This window comes from Suncus etruscus, chromosome 4, assembly GCF_024139225.1.
Source record: "Suncus etruscus isolate mSunEtr1 chromosome 4, mSunEtr1.pri.cur, whole genome shotgun sequence".
In the NCBI taxonomy this organism is placed as follows: domain Eukaryota; kingdom Metazoa; phylum Chordata; class Mammalia; order Eulipotyphla; family Soricidae; genus Suncus; species Suncus etruscus.
In genome coordinates this window covers 47,401,634-47,427,400 of record NC_064851.1, presented here as the reverse complement: position 1 = coordinate 47,427,400, position 25,767 = coordinate 47,401,634, and the positions used below count along the sequence as shown (strand labels likewise).

The 25,767-nt window shown below is 41.0% G+C and overlaps 1 protein-coding gene across 4 annotated transcripts in view; it reads right to left on the bottom strand.

Annotated features, from left to right (window-relative positions):
- CDC14B (cell division cycle 14B) overlaps positions 1-25,767 on the bottom strand; it is a 93,474-nt gene that overhangs the window by 27,377 nt on the left and 40,330 nt on the right. For all 4 annotated transcript variants that reach the window (XM_049772238.1, XM_049772239.1, XM_049772240.1 and 1 more), the window contains 3 exons: positions 20,055-20,147; positions 9,098-9,174; positions 2,635-2,701 (listed from right to left, as the gene is read on the bottom strand). In XM_049772238.1, coding sequence (XP_049628195.1) covers positions 2,635-2,701; positions 9,098-9,174; positions 20,055-20,147 — 237 coding nt within the window. The remainder of the gene's footprint in view (positions 1-2,634; positions 2,702-9,097; positions 9,175-20,054; positions 20,148-25,767) is intronic.

Below are 25,767 nucleotides of genomic sequence, written 5' to 3'. Positions count from 1 at the left end.
TGCTCAGAAATAGCTCCTGGCAGGCTCGGGGGACCATATGGGACACCGGGATCCGAACCAACCACCTTTGGTCCTGGATCGGCTGCTTGCAAGGCAAACGCCGCTGTGCTATCTCTCCGGGCCCCAGGCTTGATATTCTTAATGAAGAGCCTCAACTTTTTTAGATTACACATAGCCCAGATCACTAAAATTCAGAGCTTTTTTTTTTTTTTGGGGGGGGGGGACACCAAAAAAGCATCCCTCCACCCCTCACGCCTATTCTTTTCTGTTCTCTAAGAGCTGCAGTTCGTAGGGTATGGTAAGAAAAATAAGCATTTTCTGAGCTAGGACGAGCTAGTACCCTCTGAACAATGTTCTTGCTGCATAATATTGATCACTGCAGACAGAAGAGATAAATAAGAATTCCTGGGCCTGGAGAGATAGCACAGTGGCGTTTGCCTTGCAAGCAGCCGATCCAGGACCAAAGGTGGTTGGTTCAAATCCCGGTGTCCCATATGGTCCCCCGTGCCTGCCAGGAGCTATTTCTGAGCAGACAGCCAGGAGTAACGCCTGAGCAACGCCGGGTGTGGCCCAAAAACCAAAAATCAAAAAAAAAAAAAAAAAAAAAGAATTCCTGTTCAAGAGAGTGCTGCTTCCAAATGGGTGATTCTGTAAAGCCAAAAATTTTATAAATGTAACTACTGAAATGCATGAAAAATGTTCAGCTCTACTACAGAGATGGTCATTCACTGTGGCAAAGGCACAGCAAAAGCACGTGAAAGAGTAGAGTGGTGACTGCAAGCACAATAACCATAATATGCCAAATTACCACAACTCATTATCTGCAACCCTGATGAGCAGTGAAGGGTGCTACTTCCCACTACAGCTACAACTACAAAGGGAAGAGGGTAGGGATATGGGGGAAAGCAAGGTACCAAGCAATAGTACCAAGAAAAAGCCATGAGTTCTAAAGTATTTGTTCTGAGGCCTAAGCAACAGTACAAGGAATACAGTACTAGCCTTGCATGTAAACAAATTCTGTCCATTCCCTGGTACTACATATAGTCCCCTAAACCCATCTGAAATAATCCCTGAGCACTGCCAGAAAAGAGTCTAAAAACCTGGGGCCAAAGCAATAGCACATTGGGGAGGGCATCTGCCTTGCATGCGGCCAATCTGGGTTCAATCTCTGGCATTTCATATAGTTCCCCCAGCCTGGCAGGAATGATTTCTGAGCACTATATCAGGAATAATCCCTGAGTGCCACTGGGTGTGATCTAAAAACAAACAAAAAAACTGAAAAAAAGATTTAATTTGTATTTGTAAGGCTAAACCTGTGATACATTTTATTTCTCTGAATTCAAAACAATTGGTTAAGTCATATTTGTACTGGTAATATTCTGAACAGAATGATACAACATTTACAAAGAATTTCTGTTTGCCTTTCTATTTCATGAGGTTAGTTCTTTTGAAACAGCACTAAAATTAAGGCATCATTAGTCTTCTAAGTGTTCAGTGACAATATTCAAAACTATTCACAAATTAGAATTGTTCAAAAGCAGCTAATTCTTGAAAAAAGTTAAATATAGTATAAAACACACAAAAGCAATCTTTATTCTAGAGATCTAGTTAATCAGACTTTGGCTATCCAATTAGGGGAAAAAGAAAAAATAAAAGAACCCAAGAAATAACAACAGAAACTAGAGAATGTTTTAAGATCACTTTCAAAGTTCTTTGTAAACACAGATGTTTACATATTTAGATGTTTCTGGTGGCAATAGTTTAGTGTACCTACATAAGCAGTTCTGCTTCGACCCACCAGGTGGGTCCTGGAACTTCACCTAGGGGAGTGTCATGCCACCAACAACCCTTTCAACTCCTCCTAATGTCATTTTCTGTCCAGTTAACTACCTCAAGAAAGGCTTAAACTTAAGAAAAAAGAAATTTTTTGGGGGGGCCACACCTGGCGGTGCTCAGGGGTTACTCCTGGCTGTCTGCTCAGAAATAGCTCTGGCAGGCACAGGGGACCATATGGGACACCAGGATTCGAACCAACCACCTTTGGTCCTGGATTGGCTGCTTGCAAAGCAAACGCCGCTGTGCTATCTCTCCGGGCCCATAAACTTAAGAAAAATTTTATTAAAAAAAATAAAGTGGCGGGCCAGAGAGATAGCATTTCATATTCGCCTCTTCGTGCTCCCGCTTGACTCCCAGTGGGAAAAAGAACCCACTAAGTTTTGCTTAGGGATTTTTTTTATCTTATTAGGATAAAGGTCCGCAGCAGATAGCGCCCAACGTGGCGCCCAATATGTATATAGTTTGTATATAGAAGTTTTATATAGAACTGGACTGGTGGGGATTGATCCCATAAAACTCATCAAACTGAATTTAAAAATCAGGAATATAATTACTTTTTTTTTTTAACCATAACACACAGAATTCTGAATTAGCACAACTGTCTCTTTCTGTCCCTGTTTGTTCATTTACATAGCTTTCGCCCAACTTATACAGAAAATACTGATTCAGAATAAATTATCTTTTGGTTTGGAAGATTCTAACAAAACATTAGTGAGAAAACAGCCCACACATTATACACATATTTATTTCTCCTATACAACACTTAAGTAAGTCTCCATCTGTGGGCCACTAACTTACCTTCTTTACTGCATGAAAACAGTCTAGAAGTGTAATGTAGAAATTGCAACTCCCATAGGCAGCATCTCTGAAATTCCAAAAGCAATGAAAGACATAACTATTAATTTCCTATGGTAGATTTACTTCAGTCCCGATAAAGATGCCTAGAATTTAAAATCAAATATAGACCTAGACCCAATCTTAAAAATAAAAATCTTGGGCAGAATACTAGCACAGCAGGGAAGGTGTGTTTGCCTTGTACGTGTGGCTGACTAGCATTTGATCCCTGGCATCCTATATGGTCCCCCAAGCCTACCAGGAGTAATTTCTGAGTACAGAACCAGGAGTAACCCATCAAGTGTGGCCAAAAACCAAAACCACCGCACCCCAAAAAAAACCCTACCATTTTCATTTTTAAATAAAGGAAAATATACCCACTATAAAAGTTCCTTAGGGCAAGGCAGATAGTCCATGGGTTTAAGTTGAAGTGCATGCCCAGGAGCAAGATCAGGAACCTCTTCTTAGCACTGAGTCAGAAGCTATGACCCCAAACAAATAAAACCTATAGAATTTCACTGTAGTTTCTCTCCACTCTAGAAGATGTGCTTTAGAGAGGTCAGTCATGAACAATCTATTTGGAATAAATCTATTTAGAATAAATTCTAAATGGCTCTCAAGATCATTTTTCACCTTGACGGCTGAGCTCCTAACCAATAAAGTTTACCCCTCTCAGCCAAAGAATAAAGGCATCTGAATTATTCTTTAGATTCGAAAATATCACATTAAACTCTTACTAGAAATAAACCTGCTTTTTAATTCTGTGTGTGTAAGCACACAAGTATATCTCCACTAAAGTAGGGAAAAAAGACTGGGAAATCAAAGTCATAATTGAAATATTGGGTACAAGATGCAAAGCATGTGCTCCTTTCATATTTTAAAAAGCTCTTAGCAATTTAAGTGGCTAAATTCTTTCAGATTCTATTTGGAGGGGAACACAAGGATGGCTTTACATTTTAATGCATTTACAGGCCATCCTGGCTGTGTTCAGGGAACACTGAGATAATAAGGATCAAACTTGGGAGTGTGCAAAGATGAATTCCAGTTCTTCAAGCCATCCTCACCTGCTGTCCCTTCTAATTCTTTTTTTGTTTTGCTCTATTTGGGAACCATACCCAGTTGTTCTAAGAGATCACTCCTAGCTCATCTGTGCGCAGGGATCATTCAAGGTGGGGCTCATGGAACCATATAGGGTGCTAGGGATTACACCTGGGTCATCCGTGTGCTGCACTATCTCTCAAGAATCTCCTAGATCCTAATAGGACAGTACTACCAATAAATCTATAAGTACCAAGCAGCAATTTACTTTTAGCAGAATCAATCTACATTTGGGGAAGGATTTAGTTTACTGAAGTTCTACCAAACACTTACGATTTATTTAATATCACTGAAGATTTCATCCAGAAAAAAACAAGACACACTCTACTTTCCCACCTGCTTATCCTTTCTGGCAACCCTGAATCATGGCAAAGTGAAAATATTTGTAATTTTTAATAAAAATCTCAGTCTGGGCCTGGAGAGATAGCACAGCGGTGTTTGCCTTGCAAGCAGCCGCTCCAGGACCAAAGGTGGTTGGTTCGAATCCCGGTGTCCCATATGGTCCCCTGTGCCTGCCAGGAGCTAATTCTTTCTTTTTTTTTTTTTTGGTTTTTGGGCCACACCCGTTTGACGCTCAGGGGTTACTCCTGGCTATGTGCTCAGAAATCGCCCCTGGCTTGGGGGGACCATATGGGACGCCGGGGGATCGAACAGCGGTCCGTTCCTTGGCTAGCGCTTGTAAGGCAGACACCTTACCTCCAGCGCCACCTTCCCGGCCCCGCCAGGAGCTATTTCTGAACAGACAGCCAGGAGTAACCTCTGAGCACCACCGGGTGTGGCCCAATAAACCAAAAAAAAAAAAAAAAAAAAAAAAAAAAAAAAAAACTCAGTCTACCTATCTGATGGTACTTACTTGATTTCTCAATTGGAGCCATGTGGTTATGAAAACCATCACTAATTGCTTGCCTTAGTTGAATTTTTACACTGCAACATTACTTAAAAATTAAATCACAGGGGGCTGGAGCAGTGGTGCAAGTGGTAGGGTGTTTGCCTTGCACGTGCTAACCTAGGACTGAACAGGGTTCGATCTCCCAGCATCCCATATGGTCCCCCAAGCCAGGAGCAATTTCTTAGTGCTTAAGAGTAACCCCTAAGCGTCACCAGGTGTGGCCCAAAAAGGGAAAAAAAAGGAATATAAACTAATATAGCAGCATGGAAAATGTATCAGCATCCTAGACATTGCTTTCTGAACAGTTAAAATTTTCAGACATTCTATAAATTAATTTTTCTGAGTGCTAAACAGAAGATCTCTCTGAAGCCATTCTTTTTTCTATCTGCCTCTGAATTTAAGAGCTGCGCTTCCTAAGAGATATGCCAGGACTCTGTCCCACCACCCATCATAGGTTGATCTTACGGAAGTTTACTGACAATCTTCAGGAAAGAAAAAGAAAAGCGACTTTCAGCAATTCTTAGTGCAAACAGCAACAGCAGTGCCAATACTTATTAGAAATCCCAATTCTCAGGTTTCACTTCAGGCCTATTCGAAGTAAACTGTTCTAATAGGGTGGGCCAGGAAAATAAATTTTCATTCTAACAGGTCCAAAAGAGAATTCTTGACATGGGTTCAATATTAAAACTACTATCCTAAATGATAAACACAAATACTCATTTTAAAGAAAAAAACTTTTCCCTAAAATAAAGAGCATTTTCAAGAGAGAAAACTCTTACTCAGAAATCTTATGAGAAATCTTAACTGATATTAAATGCTTTGTAGCAAGTGGTTGAAAACAGGCTGCCTGGCCTGCAAGAACAGAATTTTCAGTGGCACAGGGTGAATTCTCAAAGAGTACTCCAGTAAAAGCTAACCATTAGTAATATTATTATCTTCCTAACCTACTGCTAATTCTGGTCCTGCAAGTTGAAAGCATGCTGATTCAGTGTTTGTGATAAGCTTGATGCTCATGTTTTTTGTTTTGTTTCGTTTTTGTAGGTCAAACCCTGCTTTGGTCAATGATTCAAAGAACTTTGACCTGGACAAGCTACAGTTTTGCTTCAGATACCACATTATGATGTCTACAGAAGAATCTCACTTTTTCAAACTATCCTCCAACTTTAAATATACCCACACCTTTCTCCTACCTAAGCAACTAAAATTCTTCAAAACAGAAGCTATAAATCTTGAAATAGATTAAGGGAGGAAGGGTGAGAGAAGAATACTTGTCTCTAAGATCATTTAACAAACCTGAAAAAGCAAATGAAAGTTAACAAAGAAATTTGGTTTAGACATTGCAAAAACAATATAAATGTTAGCTTATAAAAGTCAATAGCAATTGAGGCTGGGAATATGGCTAAAGTGGTGAAGTACATACATGCCTGGCATGTGTGAGTCCGAGTTGGATCCCTGGCATTGTAAAGCCCCTTGCACCACTGGATATAGCCCCCATGAAAAAATAACAGATACCATAGCTGCTTATACTTGTAAGTTCATTGACTACCAAAATCCCATCAGAATGACAAAAGACAAACTGTGGTATATTCATAAGCACAGACAACTCAAAAGCAATAAAAAATAAAGCACTGATGCCTAACACACTATGGATAAATCTCATAGACATTATGTATTAAAAAAGTCATGTCCAAATGCTTGCACTACAAAACTCCATTTATGTACCAAAAAAAAATAGCAAAAAATACTAATTGATAAGAGGTTGCAGTAGTAATATGTAGGTGATTATTGACCCAAAAAAGATAAAAGAAGCATTTAAGGGTGCTGGCAATGCGGCAAGGACAAAAGGATAACAACCTAATTTCCACCCAGTATTAGGAATTACTACTTTTCTGGCCTACTTTCTATTAGGAAAGTTTCATGAAGCACCAGAATTTTAAGTCTGTCAAAGGTCAATGCTTTGGTGAAACAAAACATACATAAAATTGTGAAACTGTATTATTGCATAGTAACACTATTCCATAAAAAATGCAATGATCCTAATCCTATTTTTTTTTTTAAATATTACTAGATAGGGCCGGAGAGATAGCACAGCAGTATTTGCCTTGCAAGCAGCGGATCCAGGACCTAAGGTGGTTGGTTTGAATCTTGGCGTCCCATATGGTCCCCCGTGCCTGCCAGGAGCTATTTCTGAGCAGACAGCCAGGAATAACCCCTGAGCACCGCCGAGTGTGACCCAAAAACAAAACAACAACAACAACAAAAAAAGAATTACTAGAATATGGAAGGAAAAACATATGCCAGTCCAAATTCTTCAATTATTTGATTGCCCTGGGAAAAATATCATCTCCATAATCTTACTCTAAATTTCTACACCCAATATACTCATGTAACAGAAAGTTCAGATAATGAATGCCATTAGGTTGTAGATCATACTTTGAGGTATAAAGAGATATCTGACTTCTATAACTAAAATGATTTAAATTTCACAAAGTGGAACCATTTCTAGGCAAATCTTGTTTTCATTTTATTATTATTATGGTTTTGTTTTTGAGCCACACTGGCTGTGTTCAGAACTTATTCCTGGTTCTGTGCCCAGGGATCATTCCTGGCAAGTCTTGATGAGATGCAAGGGATCAAACCCAGTTTGCTGCATGCAAGGCAAATGCCTTAGCCCTATATTCTCTCCAACCTCTAAATCCTGTTTTAAAAAGAATTCATTATTTTTGTTTGTTTTTGGGTCACAACCAGCGGTATTCAGAAGTCACTCCTGGCTCTGCAGAAATTGCCCCTGGCAGGCTAGGGGGACCATATGAGATGCCAGGAATCGAACCTGGGTTTGTCCTGGGTCAGCTGCTTACAAGGCAAAGGCCCTACAGCTATGCTACAGCTCAGGTATAAAGAATTCTTTTATTTTTGTTGGTTTTGGTTTTGGGTTTTTTTGGGGTCACACTCGGGAGGCACTCAGGGGTTACTCCTGGCTCCACGCTCAGAAACCACCCCTGGCAGGCTAGGAACCATATTGAATGCCAAGATTCGAACTACCATCCTTCTCCATGTAAGGCAAATGCCTTACGGCTGTGCTATCTCTCCAGCCCCTCATTTTTTTTTTTTATTCCAGAATAATTTATGGGCATTCTTTAAGTAACTTTTAAAGCAATAAGAAGGAGCTACATCTAATATCAATTATCTACATTCAGAAATTTGTTTATATCTCAGGCAGAGATATAAATGTCAAACAGACACATTGCATGACCCAAGTGTTTCAGGTGGTAAATATTAGATAGTAAGTTACAGTTGAACAATCTGGAGAAAAACCCATTATCTTGATCATATGTAAAGTATTTTCTTGTAAATGACGAGTCATGAAAAGATATTCTGTTAATCCTGGCTCTGTAAAGAGGCATCATTTGCAAAAATAATTGTAATCATTCGTGCTTGGTATCTGTTCTAGTATTGAACACCAAGATGTTCAGTAATTCTTCCCTGAGCTGAATTATTCTGCTCCTGATTATTACAGGAAAATGAAGGAAGCCTTACATGCTTTCCTTGACCATTTCTATCTAGAACATTGAATCACTTTTCATCCATACTAATCATGCCTCAGAATGTACTGCTAGTAAATGTTTAAAGATAAACTCTTAACAACAACAATCACTTTGTAGGCTTGGTGAAAATACTATTGAGACTTTAGAAAGCAGCAACATTTAGTTAACTGTATATATATATATGTAGGAAGTAGCATGCACAGAAAGAAGTATATAGTATTGACACTATGAAAGGCCCCTTATAAGAATTCTTAATTTTCCCACTGTATGCTAGAAAGAGTTCACTTTACTTCTAGTGCTAAAACATTCATCTTTTGTTGTTATTTGTTTTGGGGCACACATAGCAGTGCTCAGGGGTTACATCCTGGCTCTGCTTTAAGGAATCACTTCTGGCAGGCTCTGAGGACTATATGGGATGCTAAGGATTGAAAACTGGGTCAGCCGCAAGTAATGCAAACTGCCTACATGCTGTACTATTGCTCCAGCACAAAACTTAATCACTGTAACATTAAGCTCTCTGTACAACATGGAACCAAACTCTACAAAACTGTCTTAACAAATGTCTATTTCATGGCATAAATAAATGTTATTGGTCCTTCATTTACTCAAAAAGATTCTGAGTAAGGTCATGACCAAAAATGTCTTCAGACATTACTAAATGTTAACAGAGATGACAATTGTGAGGGGGCAGAGATAAAAGACATTGCTAAATCCCCTCCAAAAACCAGGCTAATTCATCCAAAGTGTCAAATGTCAGAGCATTGAGTAACCCTAACCCAGCAATCTCTCTACCACATTGTCTCCTAAACTATCACCAGATCTCCTTTTATCATAAACTATATCAGTATATTTCTGGCTTGCTTAAATGAATTGACCACATCATCTTTATATTTACCTGAAAGGAATATAGGATGTATCTCCATATATTAATATTCTATATGCTTCTTCTGGAGTCCTTCCCAAATATATAACCTATATTTAAAAAGAGAAAAAAAGGCAACTTACTTCTAAGTGAAGATACAATACTTGTCATCGTGAAATTCTGAACCATTTCAAACAATTACTTTAACCTTCCAAAGAAACTGAGTCATCCAGTAATCTGTAAATGAATTACATTTTTTTTGTTTGTGGAGCCAGAGTAATTGAAAAGCTGATAGAGCATTTGCCTTACATGTGGACAACCCAAGTTCAATCCCTGGCATCCCATATGGTCCCCTGAGCCCACCATTAGTGATTCCTGAGTGCAGAGACAGGAGGAAACCCTGAGCAATGTCTGGTGTGGCCAAAAAAATGGTTCTTGGGGCCGGGTGGTGGCGCTGGAGGTAAGGTGCCTGCCTTGCCTGCGCTAGCCTAGGACGGACCGCGGTTCGATCCCCCGGCGTCCCATATGGTCCCCCAAGAAGCCAGGAGCAACTTCTGAGCGCATAGCCAGGAGTAACCCCTGAGCGTCACAGGGTGTGGCCCAAAAACCAAAAAAAAAAAATGGTTCTTGTTTGTTTTGAGTATATCCAGTAGCCATCAGGGGTTACTCTTGGCTGTGTACTCTGGAATCATATGGTATACCAGGGATTAAATCTGCAAGGTAAATGCCTACCAGCTCCAAATTCCTTTTTTTTTTTTTTTTTTTAAATGTTTTTGATACTGTCTTATTGGCTCATAAAATACTTTTATTTTTACCTGTTATAGGCACAAAAGGTTGAACCATCACTGGTCTATACTGGTAGCCCAGTTGTGATTTTGAGTTGTTGCATGGCTGGGTACATGCTTTGCATGCAGGAGGCCTGAGTTCAAACCTTGATACACATTATCGTGTAAACAGTGGGAGGAAGCCCTGAGCATAAAATCAGAAATAAGTCCCAGGGCCGGAGTGGTGGGCACAAACGGTAGGGCATTTGTCTTGCATGCACTAACCTAGAACAGATCGCAGTTCAACTGGCCTCCCATATGGTTCCCCAAGCCAGGAGCAATTTCTGAGCACATAGCCAGGAGTAACCCCTGAGTGTCACTAGATGTGGCAAAAACAAGAAAAAAGACCCAATCTTACCCTTAAATTCCAGTTTTGAAATGAATATAGGGAAGAGAAAGAAAGAAATGCCCCCATCCCCACAGGGAAGACTGATGGGAAGCAAGGAGAGGCAGGGGTCAAGGGAACCAGGATGCATAGAAAGGGAAATGGAAATGCTGGAAATGGGGGGATGGAGGAGAGAACCTAGAAATACTAGTGGGGAGAAAGTTGAGACTGGTGGGGGATCGATGCTGGAATATGTATGCCCAAAACTCAACTATGAGGAGCCAATAGCACAGCGGGTAGCGAGTTTGCCTTGCATGCAGCCAATCCGATTTCAACCCCCAGCATCACATATGATCCCCCAGGCTACCAGGAGTAATTTCTGAGTGCGGAGCCAGGAATAAACCTTAAGTACTGCTGGGTATGGCCCAAAATTAAAATATAATATCAACTATGAATAACTTTGTAATTCACAATGCTTTAATAAAAATTTTTTTAAAGATTTGGTCAATAGGTCTTGAGCTGACATTGGGGGAGCAAGTGACCCTTGGACATGGTGGGTTAAGCAGCTCTCTGGCAGTCGGTGTGGTGTTGAAAGCAATATAGCATGGAAGTATAATTAACATATAAATCTTGATTACTAAATAAAAATGGGCTCAATTGTTTTTCTCTCTTTTTTTAGTTTCTAGCATTTTTCTTTTCCTAAAAATTATTCTTATTGCAGGGCCAAAGTGGTGGCGCAAGAGGTAGGATTTGCCTTGCATGCACTGACTGTGGTTCTATTCCTGGCGGCCCAGGAACAATTTCTGAGCACATAGCCAGGAGTAACCCAAGTATCACTTGGTGTGGCCTCCCAAAAAATTATTATTATTGCATAAGAGCAGGAAAGTCTTTTCTCCATTTTTAGGAATTCCCCTCAAAAAATAAAATAAGCTTAAAAAATAAATTAAAACATCTTAGAGACCAGCAATGGTGAATAAATTGTGTTGAGAGGCCTAAATAATAGCAGAAGTAGGGCATTTGCCTTGCACTTGTCCGTCCTGTGATGACTGGGTTTCGATCCCTGGCATCCCATGTCCCATAGGGTCCCATGAGCCTGCCAGGAGTAATTTCTAGTGCACAGCTAGGAATAAGTCCTGTGCATCACCAGGCGTGGTCCAAAAACAAAACAAAACAAAAACCTGTTGAATTCATGTGTGTATATATGTATACATACATATATGATTTAATTAAATAAATCCACTTTTTACAGTCTTTCCCCAAAAATTTCTAGTTAAACCTTTTCATTAATAAAATTTTTTCCTAGACCACCAGATTAAAGATAGTTCCTCCTACTCAATATTGCTCCTTTGGTTTCTTTGTTTACTAAATTTGCAATGGTAGTGTGTCTTCTAGCTTTGAAAAAAAAATGTCCTTGGAATTCAATATTAATTCATTAGCAATGGAGAAAAGGATAGCTAATAATGAATGCTACAAAAGATGTACTTTTCCAATCTAGTTAGAGAATGCCAGCCAATATACAATAATATTACACAGGGGCCGGTGAGGTGAAACTAGAGGTAAGGTGTCTGCCTTGCAAGCGCTCAGTTCGATCCCCTGGATTCCCAAGCCTGGGGCAATTTCTGAGCGCTTACCCAGGAGTAACCCCTGAGCATCAAACGGGTGTGGCCCAAAAAAACAAAAACAAAACAAAACATAACAGTAATATTACATACAGATAAGCTGAAGAAAATACACTGAGAATAAAGTTTATTCACATATTATACTCTGAATATCTGCAACCTTCCCACCCCAAACTCATGTTGATTGCCAGTGGTGGGTGTTTGAAATGTTCTGACATGAAGGTGGAGCCTTCCTGGATGGGTTTGGTATGTTATATTATAAAGAACTCAGAGAGCATCGTCCTCAACCTCCATCAGGTAATGACACAGTCAGTCAGTCCATACTGATGCCTAGATCTCACACTTCCTTAATCGAGAATGCTGTGGAATAAATTTTGATTGTATGTCTTCATGTCACTGGAATTTTTTCTAGCAGCACAAAAGGACGACACAAATCAAAAACTATTTGCATGACTGGGGCAATAGGTCAGAGTGTGGGATTTTTGTCTCTAATGTGGCTAACCTGGTTACATCCCCAATACCCATATGGTACCCAGAACCTGCCAGGAGTAAGCCCTGAATACACCAAATATGTCCAAAAAAGGCAAAACCAAAAATAACTATTTGGTGGCAAGCTATTCTTTTCATTCCTAATCATATTCCTTCATCAAATAAAAATTATTATTTAAGAATTCTGGGAGTTGGAATGATAGTACAGTGGATAGAGTATTTGTCTTATAAATGGCTGACCCAGGTTTGATCCTTGGCATATGATCCCACTGAGCCTGAGTAATCCCTAAGTGCAGAGTCAGGAATAACCCAAGCACTACTGAGAGTGGCCCAAAAACAACAATAAAAACAAAACAAAACAAAACAAAAAAAAAAAAGCAGAAGAATCTCCTGAATGGCTTCAATACAACCACAAATTCCCAAATTGGTAGCTGAATCATACCAAAGTTCCCCTGTCACTTGAGGAGTAAGATAGGTTTCAGATTATTTGGGAATACTCTTATGAGAAGTTATATACATATATTTAAGGCCACTCTTATTTCCACATTGCTGTTTGAGAAAATAAATGATGAACAAGAGAGCTATTAATTGGTTGTGTCAACAAACGTCCAAATACCCTCATCTCCTACTATTTCCAGATGTGATGTACATCCCGCCCCAACCATGCCAACTATGAAGGCTTCTGAGTATATAACAGTTTATTGCTTTCAGAGCAGAGCCAACTTCTGGTGGTAGGTCCTAACAAGTTTCTGCCTGGCGTTCTTAAGGCTCCTTATTCTGGAAAAACAGGCTGTCCTTGAGGAGGGCACAGAAATGCCCACTGACAGAGGAGCTAAAGCCTCCTCCAAAGCATGTTCCAAAGCATGTGAACAGGCGTTAGTGACCACTTTAGCTAGCATACAGTCACCATAGCCCAGGAGATATGGAGGGTAATGCACCCATATCCGCACTAAAATACCTTCCCCACAGAAAGTCTGAATGTAAATCACTGAGTTACGGTTTGGGAGACTTGTTAGAAATAGACTGAAAAGTGAGCAAGGACATGGCCATTTATTTCTATTTGTTAAAGGAAAGCATGAGTAAGTCTTATCTCTGCAGGTGGAATGGGGGGAATGAGCTATCTCACTGTTCAGTCTAAAAACATTGGGAGAAAACCCTGAAGGGAGTAGAGCTTTTCTAAGTCATGGTGCAAGATTCCTTTCTGCTAAGCTAGCCATTTTTTCCAAGACTCAACAGCACCTCCATGTTAAGAGTACTATTGCCCCTGAAAGATGTCTATCTATGGACTTCTGGTCCAGAGGCCCCAAATGTAGTTTTGGAGCAATGGATGACTCAGTAGACTGAAACAAAAGGGCCCTGGGCCATCATTCAGTGTTTCACTCCTGACTGTGAAAGTTACAAATCATAAAACCCAACTACTTAAAATTCCACAGCTAGTTTCTATTCTTAGAACATTTTGAAGCTGAGTCTATGTACCCAAGAGACTCTGGTACAACTTACAAAGCCCAAACATTATATAAGTTATCCTATCAGGGGTTAAAAATAACAAAATCTATTTAGTCCTAATAAGAAATGTGCCACCTACTAACCAATTTGCAAATGTTTTTCCTGAAGTAGCATTGCAATGTGTCCAGTATTTAAGTACTTTCATCTCCGTAGATGAGTCTTTCCTAGGCCAAGAACTTGACTGATTTTTATTTTAATGACTTTCCAGATTAAAACAAAATGTTCACTGATTCATTTGGAAATAAAGTTAAAGATGCAGCTGCTCAATAAGAGTGAGCTAAGAAAAGATTATATTATACATTTTATAATAAAAGTAAATAACATCACATTCAGTCTTACACAAAAATTAGTAAGCAAATTATCCTAAGCAACTTTACAAAAACAATTGAAGCTACATTTCAATATTTCTGGTAATATTTCCATTTTTATTTATACACAGTGCACATACGATCAAATATATAATACTTGAATTACTATTCAGATCTGGGGAGAGATCTAAGTAGCAAAAATGATTGGTAACCCCAAAGTCTTAAGCTGCTTAGCTGTCACTACTGACAACAGACTGCTGCCCTTTGCCCTCATTTCCAAATAGCCAGGGAGGACAGAGAAGGCTGAACAAGTTCCCAACTGCTATCTGTCCTCCAGAGCCTGATAATTATGATAAATTATGAACAGTGACCCCATATAAACTTGTATAATTAAATGCAAGAGTCATAAAAAGTTTGTTATAAAATAAGCTTATAATTTATTAGCAGTGGATATGTGATTTGTTCACCTGTTTTATATATCTGGGCAAGATTCTTAAGCAAAAATAAGTCACTAGTGGAGAATGTTTAAGATTCTCTACTACAGGGTTCCCTGCTCCACCCGGAAGGAGTTGCAGAACTCCCTCCCGAGAGATTCTCTTCTCTGCTCCCCCTTGTATGAAATGGGGTATCCTGCACAGGCCCTAAGAGAATCAAAGCACTTAAATGCAATGAGAAAATTATGTCACTCATGGATATGTTCATGAAAGAGCTATTATCCTAATCATGCAAGGAACTTTATGATATACAACTTAGATTCTGCTGACAGCTGAAATAATGTATTCTTAGAATTAAATCTGCATAATTCTTTAGCAAATGTTTACAAAAGGCAGGGAATCTAAAAGCTATAAAAAATAGTAATTTCAAAAAAAAAAAAAAGAAAAAGGGGCCGGGTGGTGGCGCTGGAGGTAAGGTGCCTGCCTCGCCTGCGCTAGCCTAGGACGGACCGCGGTTCGATCCCCCGGCGTCCCATATGGTCCCCCAAGAAGCCAGGAGCAACTTCTGAGCGCGTAGCCAGGAGTAACCCCTGAGCGTCACAGGGTGTGGCCCAAAAACCAAAAAAAAAAAAAAAAAAAAAAAAATAGTAATTTCTGAACAGGGAAACTAAAATGAAACCAGTTAATTTTACCAATCTTAATAAACATTAGGGACTAGAGTACAGTATAGCACAGACCAGTACAGTACAGTACAGTGTGAAGGTGTTTGCCATGCACATGGCTGACAAGGGTTCAATCCCAGAGCCTCACCCAGTGTGATCCCTGAGTTCAGAGTCAGGAGTAAGCCCTGAGCAAAACTAAGGGTGGGTCAAAGAACGAATGAAAATGAAAATAAATGAAGGCTGGAGCAATAGCACAGCAGTAGGGCATTTGCCTTGCATGAGGCTGACCCCAGGACAGACCACGGTTCAATCCCCAGCATCCCATAGCCGGGAACAATTTCTGAGCGTGTATAGCCAGGAGTAACACCTGAGCATCACCAAGTGTGGTCTCCCACCCCACCCCAAAAAAGAAAAGAAAAGGGGCCGGAGAGGGCCCGGAGAGATAGCACAGCGGTGTTTGCCTTGCAAGCAGCCAATCCAGGACCAAAGGTGGTTGGTTCGAATCCCGGTGTCCCATATGGTCCCCCGTGCCTGCCAGGAGCGATTTCTGAGCAGACAGCCAGGAGTAACCCCTGAGCACCACCGGGTGTGACCCAAAAAAAAAAAAAAAAAAAAAAAAAAAAGGGCCGGAGAGATAGCATGGAGGTAAGGCATTTGTCTTGCATGCAGAAGATCGGTGGTTTGAATCCCGGCATCTCATATGGTCCCCTGAGCCTGCCAGAAGCAATTTCTGAGCGTGGAGCCAGGAGTAACCCGAGTGCTGCCGGGTGTGACCCCAAAACCTCCCCCACAAAAAAAAAAAAAAGAAACAGGGGCCGGAGAGATAGCATGGAGGCAAAGGCGTTTGCCTTGCATGCAGAAGGTTGGTGGTTCAAATTCTGGCATCCCATATGGTCCCCCGAGCCTGCCAGGAGCAATTTCTGAGCATGGAGCCAGTAGTAACCTGAGTGCTGCCGGGTGTGACCCAAAAACCAAAAAAGAAAAAAAAAAAAAAAAAAAAGAAAAGAAAAGAAACATAAATGGAGCTAGAAAGAGAGTACAGTGGGTAGGGCACCTGCCTTGCAAGCAGTAAATATGGGTTCAAACCCCAGCATTCCATTAGGTCTCTAGAGCACTGCCAGGTGCAATTTCTGAATACAGAGCCAGGAGTAAGAGTAATCCCCTGAGTACCATTCATGCATGTGGTCTCCAATCCCAAAAATAAAATAAAAATGAACATTAGAGGAAAGTAAAGCTCTAAACAAGTATTTACCCAATTATTCACAGATTGCTAAAGCTACAGAAAAATGTTAGAAGTGATAGTTAATTTCCTAAAGGTATAAATGACCTCTTCAAGAACGCAAAGATATATTCCTACAGGAAAATAAAAATGCTGGGGCAGTAAAAGTGAAACCAAATGAAATAAACTATAATACAGAATGGTTGTTATTTTTATTTTTAAATACATAATAAATGTGAGATACGCATAAGGTAAATGAAACCAAAAGAATTTTAAAAAAGACATCAAGTTATGCTTATTTCATCCAAATTCTATTTACCAAAACTAAAGTGAAAACCAGGTCAGACTGAGGAAGTGGTTCAAGTGGCAGACCACATGCTGGCATATGTTATGGATGCTTTTAACTCTAGCATCCACAGGAGACTTCCTTTTAAAAAACTGTCTTGCAACTACAAATCACTCTTGTTTGAAAATACTAGTCTATAACAAACATCAACAAGATAAGGTACATACATGCACCTTTAAAATTAAAAATAACAAAACACCTCCATTCATATCTGGACCCATCGTATAATGAGTAGAACAATTTGCCTTGCACACATCTAAAGGAGTTCAATCCCTGGCATCACATATTACCCAGGGCACACAGTAAGGAGTGATGTCTTAGAGCAGAATCAGGAGATAACACCTGAGCAACCTTCCACCCCCATCAAAAATAAAAAAGACCTCTGCTTACTAAAATATCAATACATCAAAACAATGTGATTAACATGCTTCTTTGATTAAACTTTGGTTTTTATTCCTAAATTCAGCCACTTCAATTACCAATCTTTTTTTTGGGGGGATTTTGGGCCACACCCGGCGGCGGCGCTCAGGGGTCACTCCTGGCTATCTGCTCAGAAATAGCTCCTGGCAGGCACGGGGGACCATATGGGACACCGGGATTCGAACCAACCACCTTTGGTCCTGCATCGGCTGCTTGCAAGGCAAACACCGCGATGCTATCTCTCCGGGCCCTTCAATTACCAATTTTAATGGATGCCAACACTAAAAAAAGATACTTAATACAAGTGCTAGAATGATTCTGTTCATTTTTAATTCTCATTCAGCAATGTTATATGTTTTGTTAATAAAGTTATAAAAATATACTCTACATACATAGTCTTGGATATTATCTTGAATATTTTGGATCAGAACATGAACATAATCAAAAGCACAGATGACAGGGCCTGAGAGAGAGAGAGCACAGTGGTAGGGTGTTTGCCTTGCAAGCGGCACCCCAGGACCAATGGTGGTTCGAATCCCGGCATCCCATATGGTCCTGCCAGGAGCGAGTTCTGAGCAGAGCCAGGAGTAACCTGAGCACCGCCAGGTGTGGCGCAAAAACCAAAAAAAAAAAAAAAAAAAAAAAGTACAGATGATAAAGCAAGAGCTAAAATGGAAGGATACTGGGAAAAGCAAACAATAAAACTACATTGATGTAGTGAGTACAGTCTTGCTTTGCAGGCTGCTGATCTAGATTTAATCCCCTCCACTACATATTGTCCCCAGCTCCTCACCAGGAGTGATCCCTGAGCATGGAGCAAGAGTAAAACCTGAGTGTTCATGTATACCTACCATATTTGCTGGCATATAAGACGACTGGGCGTATAAGACGACCCCCTAATTTTGCAGTTAAAACATAGGTTTAGGCCTATATTCGATGTATCAGAACGTTCCTGTGCTGTATGTGCTGCATGTGTTCCTGTGCTCATGTGCCACAGTGAGCCAATCACAACAAGCAAAGGTTCAAAGGTTATGCTGTGATAGACTTCCTCTCTGACTCTGGCCAATCTGAGCAGGCTTTTGACAGTGTAGATTCGGGTCCAGAACATTGTCTAATTTGCATGCATAAAAAGCCTGCTTGAGGGCCCGGAGAGATAGCACAATGGCGTTTGCCTCGCAAGCGGCCGATCCAGGACCAGGACCAAAGGTGGTTGGTTCGAATCCCGGTGTCCCATATGGTCCCCCGTGCCTGCCAGGAGCTATTTCTGAGCAGACAGCCAGGAGTAACCCCTGAGTACCGCCGGGTATGGCCCAAAAACCAAAAAAAAAAAAAAAAAAAAACCTGCTTGGATTGGCTGAGTTAGAGAGGCGGTCTGAGCAGCCTTGCAGTGATTGGTGCAGGATCGAGTTGGGAAATTCGTTTTGTGGCAATATTCAGACAATTTTCGTTTAGCGGCATATTGAAACATTTTTCGGGGTATACTTGGTGTATAAGATGACCCCCGATTTTCGGTTGACTTTTTTTGTTTCAAAAGTCGTCTTATACACCGAAAAATACAGTATATTGACATGTTTTCTACTTATAGTTAATATAAAGGTTTGATTTTTTTTTAAATGTTATTTTTGTTTGTTTTTGAATCACACCTAGAGGTGCTCCTGGCAGCCTTGGGGGACCATATGGGATCCACCCTACTGTTGTGCTATCTCCCAGCCCCAAAGGTTTGATTTTTGGACCAGAGTGATAGTACAACAAGCAGGGTACTCTCCTTGCAAATGGCCAACCCATGTTTGATCCCTAGCATCTCAAAAAGAGGGAGGGAAGAGATTGGGGGAGGGGGTGTAGAAAGGGGAGGAGAAAGAGAAAATCCTTCCAAGTTTCTTCAGGGTATAAATATGTTTTTGAAAGTAATAGGTCAAAGGTTGGAGAGATAGCACAGCAGTAGGGCATTTGTCTTGCACGCAACCAACCCAGCATCCCATATGGTCCACTGAGCCTGCAAGGAGTGATTTCTGAGCACAGAGCCAATATTAACTCCTAAGCGCTGGCAGGTGTGAACCACTCCTCCAAAAAGGTAATAGGTCAGAATGACAAGTTTCAGCTATTTTTATTTTCTTTCTGGTTTGGGGCCACGTCTGGTGGTAAGTACTACAGTAGTATTCTCAGCTCTGTGCCCAGGAATCACTCCTGGTAGTTCGAATCTTGGCATCCCATATGGTTCCCCGAGCCTGCCAGGAGCAATTTCTAAGCATAGAGCCAGGAATAACCTGAGGGCTGCCGGGTCTGACCCAAAAGCCAAAAGCCAAAAAAAAAAAGACCACATGCAATGCCAGGAATCAAATGTGGGCCTCCTGCACACAGCATGTGCATATCCACTGAACAATTTCTCCAAACCCTCAAACTTCCATTAAAAATGTTTTATCAGAAAAAAGAAGTTTTATCAGGGCTAGAGTGATAGCAGTACTGCAGGTAGAGGCATCTGTCTTACATGCAGCCAACCTGGGTGTAAGATGGTTGAGAAATTCTTAAATGCAAAGTCAGGGAGTAAACCCTAAGCATCATGGGGTATTGTCCAAAAACAAAAACATAAACAAAGCAAGTCCACCATAGGGGGCTACAATAATAGTACAGCAGGTGAGGCATTTGCTGGATGTGGTCAACCCATGCGCAATCCTCACCATCCCATATGGTCTTCTGAGCTCTGCTAGGAGTTATCCCTAAGTGCACTCAAGAGTAACCCCTGAACATAGGCAGGTATGGTCAATACAAAAAGTCACACCATAAATTTAAAGTACCCTTAATATGTCAATTTTCACTAGTATGTCAGAAGTTGGCACTCACCATATAACATCCCATAAGAAAAGCAGCATTGGCTTGTTTCTTCTGATCAGAGCCAGTAAAATGAATTATTTTCTTCCTTATCATCGTCATGGTCTGCATAAACATAAACCAAAGTTTAATGATACTCTTGTATTTCACATTTCTAACACTTTTTATTATTTTTGAGCCACACTAACCTGTACTGTTTAGACCCTACCAATATAATATATGGTCCTCCAAATTTCATCAGGAGAAAACTCAGAGCACTACTGGTGTGGCCAAAAACAAACAAAACCACGGAAAGATTCAAGATTTTGAAACAGAGAGCAATAGGTAAGGTGCTTGCCTTGTACACAGCCCACCTGGCTTCAATCCCTGACACACCATCTGGTCATCCAAAACCACAGAAGTGATCCAGAGAACAATCAGGAGTAAGTCCTGTGCACTGCCACATGTGGCCCACAGACAAACAAACAATAAGTGGAAGAGAAAAAACTGCTTTTGTTTTTTGTTTGTTTTAGGGCTTACCTACTTGTCATGTTGGAGGAAAAAACCTTCTATTCCCAGGGCTGGAGCTATAGCACAGTAGGCAGGGTGTTTGCCTTGCAGCTGATTCAGGTTCAATCTTTGGCAATGGTCCCTATATGGTCCCTGCACACTGCAAGGAGTAATTTCTGAGCACAAAGCCAGGAGTATTGCCTGTGTATAGCTGGTGTAACCAACCCCCAAAAGAATTCTATTTCCTTTAAACTACTAAATATTTGGGATTTTTCTAGCTGTATATAACCTAATTCTAATAAAGTCAGGATTGCCTGTGTATAGCTGGTGTAACCAACCCCCAAAAGAATTCTATTTCCTTTAAACTACTAAATATTTGGGATTTTTCTAGCTGTATATAACCTAATTCTAATAAAGTCAGGAGCTTTGTATCCTTGAACTTGTAATTATATGACTGTTATTTTAAAAAAGAAAAATAAAATACGTTTTTCCTCCCTCCAGCCTTACCTGTCATGTCTAATAAGAATATGAATAGTTACTATCACAGAAATGTAATTTAAGACCTTAATATCATACTACTACACACCCAAGTTGTTTTCCATGAAATTAACAATGAGTATTGGAGAGGCTGAGGAAAATTTTTTCTCAAGTACTGTTGTAGAAGGATAAGTTGATATGACATGGTGGGAAAAGAACTGATGTTTCCTTCAAGAAGCTTCAACTAGACAAGTGAAATCAAAGGTAAACAAATGGGAATATAACATAAGAAGCTTCTGGACCTCAAAAGAAAACAATGATCAGCATACAAAGACTCGCCAAAAAATTGGACAATTATTCACCCAATACTCATCTGATACGGATTAATATCTATGATATATAAGGTTACTGGTAGAGCTTAACAAGAAAAAAAACACCCAGTCCCATAAAAGAAAAAGAAAAAAGAAATAGATAAACAGAAATTTCCTCAACAAAGAAATAGATGATCAAAGGTGCATGAAAAAATACTCCACAGGGAGGAAGTGGGGCAAAATAAATACTCCACAGGGAAAGGCAAAACAAAACAACAATAAGATATCTTATACCAATGGCACTGGCATATGTTAAGAAGAACAAGAGCTGAGGGGGCCGGGAAGGTGGCGCTAGAGGTAAGGTGTCTGCCTTACAAGCGCTAGCCAAGGAACGGACCGCGGTTCGATCCCCCGGTGTCCCATATGGTCCCCCCAAGCCAGGGGCGATTTCTGAGCACATAGCCAGGAGTAACCCCTGAGCGTCAAACGGGTGTGGCCCAAAACCAAAAAAAAAAAAAAAAAAAAAAAGAAGAAGAAGAAGAAGAACAAGAGCAATTAGTACTGGAGCAGATGTGGAAAGAGAATTTCCTTCACTGCTGGTGAGAATGGCAACTGCTCCAGGCTTTCTGTGGAGATCAATATGGGCTTTCCTCAAAAATAAGACATTCCATTCGGCCCAGCAATACCTCTCCTAATAATATGCCCTAGGAGCCCAAAGAACACAATACAGAAAAGGCATCTGTAGGGCTGGAGCAATAACACAGCAGGTAGGACATTTACCTTGCACTCAATTGACCTGGATTCAATCCCTGGCATCCCATATGGTCCCCAGAGCCTAGCAGGAGTGATTTCTGAACACAGCCAGAAATAATGCTAAGAGCTGCCGTGTGTGCCCCCCACCATAAAAACCTATTATAGTGGGGTCAGACTGGCAGCACAAGCGGTGGGACATCTGCCTTGCACATGCTAATCTAGGATAAACTTCAGTTTGATCCCCTGGCATTTCATATAGTCCCCCAAGCCAGGGGCGATATTTTTGGGGGGGGTTACACCCGGCAGCACTCAGGGGTTACTCCTGGCTCTATGTTCAAAAATTGCTCCTAGCAGGCTCAGTGGACCACATGGGATGCTAGGATTCGAACCACCATCCTTCTGCATGCAAGGCAAATGCTCTACCTCCATGTTATCTCTCCGGCCAGGGGCAATTTCTGAGCGCACGTCCAGGAGTAGTCCCTGAGAGACACCCCCCAAAAAAAATAACCCATTATTATATTGTTATTTTTTATACCCACAGACAAAAGAAATGATGGGTGAAAAGTGCAATTAAGACAGAAGGAACCACTATAGCAATAATGATTGTTATTGATCACTATTATTGAAAATGATTGATGATTTGATTTCTGTTACTAGAAATTATCACTCAGGACAAGAACTAGAAATTAAAAGAAAGCAAAGTAATATGTATGGTACCCCTTCAGTAACAGAGGAGAGAGAGAGACAGACAGACAGACAGACAGACAGACAGAGAGGGAGAGAGGAAAGATGAGAGAGAAAAGAGACAGAGAGAGACAGACAGAAAGAGAGAGACAGAGAGAGAGAGAATAAATTATCTGTCTGCAAGAGTGCAAGAGACCGGTTGGGAGTAGGAGTTGGGGTTGGGGAATAAAGGGGGTGTAACTTGTGAAATGAACACTGGTGAAGGAATGAGTGTTGGAACACTGATGGCTGAAACTCAACTATCAACAACTTTTTAACTGTATCTCATGGTGAATTAATTATTTTTTTTGTGTGTGTGTGTGGTTTTTGGGTCACACCCGGCAGTGCTCAGGGGTTATTCCTGACTCCAGGCTCAGAAATTGCTCCTGGCAGGCACGGGAGACCATATGGGATGCCGGGATTCGAACCCATGACCTCCTGCATGAAAGGCAATCGCCTTACCTCCATGTTATCTCTCTGGCCCTAATAGTCAGCTTTTAAGACAGGGAGACAGACCAGAAGATACTACACACCACCCAATCTTCAACATAGGACCTGTACAGAAACCAGGATCTATAACTACAAAAAACTGACAGCAATCACTGTGAGACTGAAGAGCTGACCACTGAAAATGACTAGGGCAGGGGTCTCAAACTCAATTTACCTGCGGGCCGCAGGAGGCAAAGTCAGGGTGATCCTTGAGTGCAGTCAGCAGTAAGCCTTGAACATTGGGGGGTGTGACCCAAACAACTAAAACAAAACAATAAAAGATTCCTCTAGGACAGGGCCACAAAATGAACGGAGGGCCGTTTGCGGCCCGCGAGTTTGAGACCCCTGGACTAGAAAGTTGGACAACCTACGATGCCTGGAGCCTTGAGTTCATCTTATGCCAAAATACTTTGGAGGTAAGATCTCCCTGTTTTTTAAGCCAAAGGTCTTTCTTTCCAATTTCTTTCATGTTTTACTGTGCCTATCAAACAACTGCCACACACACATACACACACACCTTTTTTTTCTTTCTTTTTTTTTTTTTTAGTATATCTCCCATCTCTAAAGATAGACTAAAACTCATCTTTAAAAAATTGTGACTTTTGGGGCCAGAGCGGTGACACAGAGCGGTAAGGCCTTTGCCTTGCCAGCGCTAGCCTAGGACAGACCACAGTTCGATCCCCAGGCATTCCATATCACCAGGAGCGATTTCCGAGTGCACAGTGAGGAAACTCCTGAGCGTCACCAGGTGTAGCCCAAAACCCAAAAAATAAAAAATTCTGACTTTTTCCAAGATTTGGGGAATGGGTCCCAGGAAAGGGGTCAGAGGCTGTGTGGGTCTTAATATTTAGGACCAGAGACAGCTATATGGAGGTAGGGGACCATGTTGTGACAAGGATGAAACCTGATGCTCTTCAGGCAAAGCAAGCACTATAGCCCCAGAGGTATTTCCCCAGAAACTTCAAGTTGTTTTAGAGGGGAAAACAGGTTTACAAGTGTTTTAAGTCTACAATGCTACTAACATGCCCCACACTCACCATTAAGTGACCATAAGGCCCACACTATCCATAACAAGAGGACTACACCCCACATCCCTGCTGATTTCAATTCTGAATTTCACATCTAAGAGTTGGTCTTATGGGGCCAGAGAGATAACCTGGAGGTAAGGCATTTGCCTTACAAGCAGGTCAGTGGTTCGAATCCTGGCATCCTATATGGTCCCCCGAGCTTGCCAGGAGAGATTTCTGAGTGTAGAGCCAGGAGTAACTCTTGAGCACTGCCGGGTGTGACCCAAAAACAAAAAAAAAAAAAAAAAAAGAATTGGTCTTACTATCTTACTAGACACTGTTTCTTCCCTCCCTTTGTTTTGTTTTATTTATATATATCACATAAATGAAATAATAAACAAAATAAACTTTTGCCACTCAAGCAAAATGCAAAGTGAAATCTGTCAGAGGAAAAAGATAAAGTATTAAATGCTTTAAAAAATAAAAAAATAGGGGCCGGGCGGTGGCGCTGGAGGTAAGGTGCCTGCCTTGCCTGCGCTAACCTAGGACGGACCGCGGTTCGATCCCCCGGCGTCCCATATGGTCCCCCAAGAAGCCAGGAGCGACTTCTGAGCGCATAGCCAGGAGTAACCCCTGAGCGTCACAGGGTGTGGCCCAAAAACCAAAAAAAAAAAAAAAAAAAAATAAAAAATAAAAAAATAAAAAATAAAGTATTAAATGCTTTCACTCAAGTACAGAAAAATAAGGATATAAAACAGACCCCAAAAAATACGATAAAGACAAATTGGCAACAATTAATAACCTATAAAGAAGATAACATGGGATGGGCCAGAGAGATAGCACAGTGGTAGGGCTTTGCCTTGCATGCAGCTGATCCAGGACGAATGGTCAATCTAATCCCGGCATCCCATATGGTCCCCCGTATGGTCTACCAGGAGCGACTTCTGAGCACAGAGCCAGGAATAACCCGAGTGCTGTCGGGTGTGACCCAAAAACAAAAATGGAAGATAACATAAAGAGTAAGACTATCAGGATAGGGGCAGGAGATGGCAAAAAATTTATTTAAATATAGTAAGTAGGGCTCTTGCCTTGCATGCAACAAACTAGGGCTTAATCTCTTAGCCCCACATGTGATCCCAAACATAACCAGGAGTAAGCCTGAGCATTGCTGCTATGATCCAAACACACAAATATTATTTTTAAAAAGTGAAAATGGAGGGGCCGGATCGGTGGCACAGGGCATAAGGCTTTGCATGTGCTAACCTAGGATGGACTGCGGTTCTATCCCCCCGTATCTCATATGATCCCCAAACCAGGAGCGATTTCTGAGTGCTTAGTCAGGAGTAACCCCTGATCGTCACCGAGTGTGGACTAAAAACAAACAAACAAAAAAAGTGAAAATGGGGGCCAGAGCGGGGGCACACTGGTAAGCCAATGCCTAGCACACACCTGACCTAGAATGAACCATGGTAGATG